General features: G+C 72.1%; 2 protein-coding genes across 2 annotated transcripts in view; both read right to left on the bottom strand.

Annotated features, from left to right (window-relative positions):
• The window catches only part of IDH3A (isocitrate dehydrogenase (NAD(+)) 3 catalytic subunit alpha), a 207,535-nt gene that overhangs the window by 117,001 nt on the left and 89,029 nt on the right, over positions 1–1,505 (bottom strand). The window lies entirely within an intron of this gene.
• ADAMTS7 (ADAM metallopeptidase with thrombospondin type 1 motif 7) overlaps positions 1–1,505 on the bottom strand; it is a 27,056-nt gene that overhangs the window by 703 nt on the left and 24,848 nt on the right. Inside the window, 1 exon segment of the mRNA XM_077774250.1 lies at positions 1,305–1,467. Coding sequence (XP_077630376.1) covers positions 1,305–1,467 — 163 coding nt within the window.

Below are 1,505 nucleotides of genomic sequence, written 5' to 3'. Positions count from 1 at the left end.
CCCCCCCTCCCCGCGGGGGGGGGGGGGAGGGCAGTTTCCTCCTCCTCCTGAGACAAGCGGATGTGGACCGCGCTGGGTCAGCTGCCTCACCGCAGGGACCGCACGCCCTGGAGTTTCCAGGCTTTCTAAACGTTCGCCACATGCCCCCACAAACCATCAAAACATCCTGGGGCTCCAGGATCTCGGCATCCAAGTCCCCCCCCCGCTGGCCTCCGACCTCAACTACTCACTCGGTTAGGAAACACCTAACCACCCCCAGCGTCCTCCCTGCAGCCCACGCCCCACCCCCAGGACACCTGGCCAGCTTGGCTCCCGGCCCCACAGGCCTCCGTCCCTCCCCTGTCCCCAGCTGGCCCTCGCCTCCAGACACCACAGTGCCCCTGGCGCGGAGCCCAAGCGTGAGAGGTGGGCAGGAGCCGGGGCCGTGGGATGCCCGCCAGGTTGAGGCTGGGGTGAGGGCGGGCAGCATCTGCGCCAGGCCTGGAGGCTGGGATTTGAGGAGGCTGGGCCACCCCTCGCAGCGGCCTGGGGGGTACAGCCCAAGGAGCTGGCCGCTGCAGGGGGCAGGTCTCCGAGGCCCTGAGTGCCAGCCTGAGCACCCAGACTGTCCTGCATCCTAGGGGCAGGGGACAGGCCGCTGCTGGGCTGTTCTGACCCCACAGCTGCGGTGGCCGATGGGGCCTGTGCAGCCGAGGAAGTAGCCCACCTTCCCGGAGCACCTCCTGGACCCTCCCCCTCCCAGGACCTTGCTGGTGCTCTGCCCACCCCGTCCCCAAGCACGGGGGCCCTCGGCCCCTTTATGGGCCAGGAAGTGGGACCTGAGGCCACACAGCTGGTGAGGAGCCCAGTTTCCTGTGCTCGGCGCGGCCGGGGCTGCCGGAAGACGGCTGAGCGCCGGGCCACCTCCGGCCGGGCCCCCCCTCCCGCAGGACGCAGCTGGCCGGGACGCAGCCAGCAGGGCCCTGGACGGGGGAGGCCGCTCTGGGGCCGCGGGGCCGTCCTCCTCCGGCCCGGGAACGGCGCAGGCCGGAGCCGGGGGCTCAGTCAGGCCTCGCTCGCTCGGCAGGTTAATGAGACCCGGGGGAAGGAGCTTACTCAAGGTCACACGGCAGCTCGGGGCCGAGCCTGCTGCCTCCTCTCTTCCCTGCGCCAGAGAAAGCTGCGCGTGGGGTGCGGGGGCGCAGGGCTCCCTCGCCTCTGACCCTGGCCCAGCCCCTCCCGCATGGGACCCCGGAGCCTCACAATCACGAGGCGGCAGCTGGAGGACCCCCCCGCCCCCCCAGCCGCCGCCAGGAAGCACTCACGCGGAGCCCCGCTGAGCTCACAGTCCTGGGTGCCGCAGGGCCGGGCGCCCTCGGGCCAAGCCTCGTGGCCGCAGCGGTCACTGTCGTCCTCCGGCAGCCCGGTTTGCGTGTTGACACACCTGACCAGGCGCCGCTGCACACCGCCGCCGCAGGGGGCTGAGCACTGCGGGGGTGGGGAGAGGGGGGTCGCCTGGAGCCCTC

Source organism: Crocuta crocuta, unplaced genomic scaffold (assembly GCF_008692635.1).
Source record: "Crocuta crocuta isolate KB4526 unplaced genomic scaffold, BGI_CrCroc_1.0 scaffold7, whole genome shotgun sequence".
NCBI lineage: Eukaryota > Metazoa > Chordata > Mammalia > Carnivora > Hyaenidae > Crocuta > Crocuta crocuta.
Note: the sequence above shows the minus strand (reverse complement) of the source record. Positions and strands in the feature narration are given on the sequence as shown.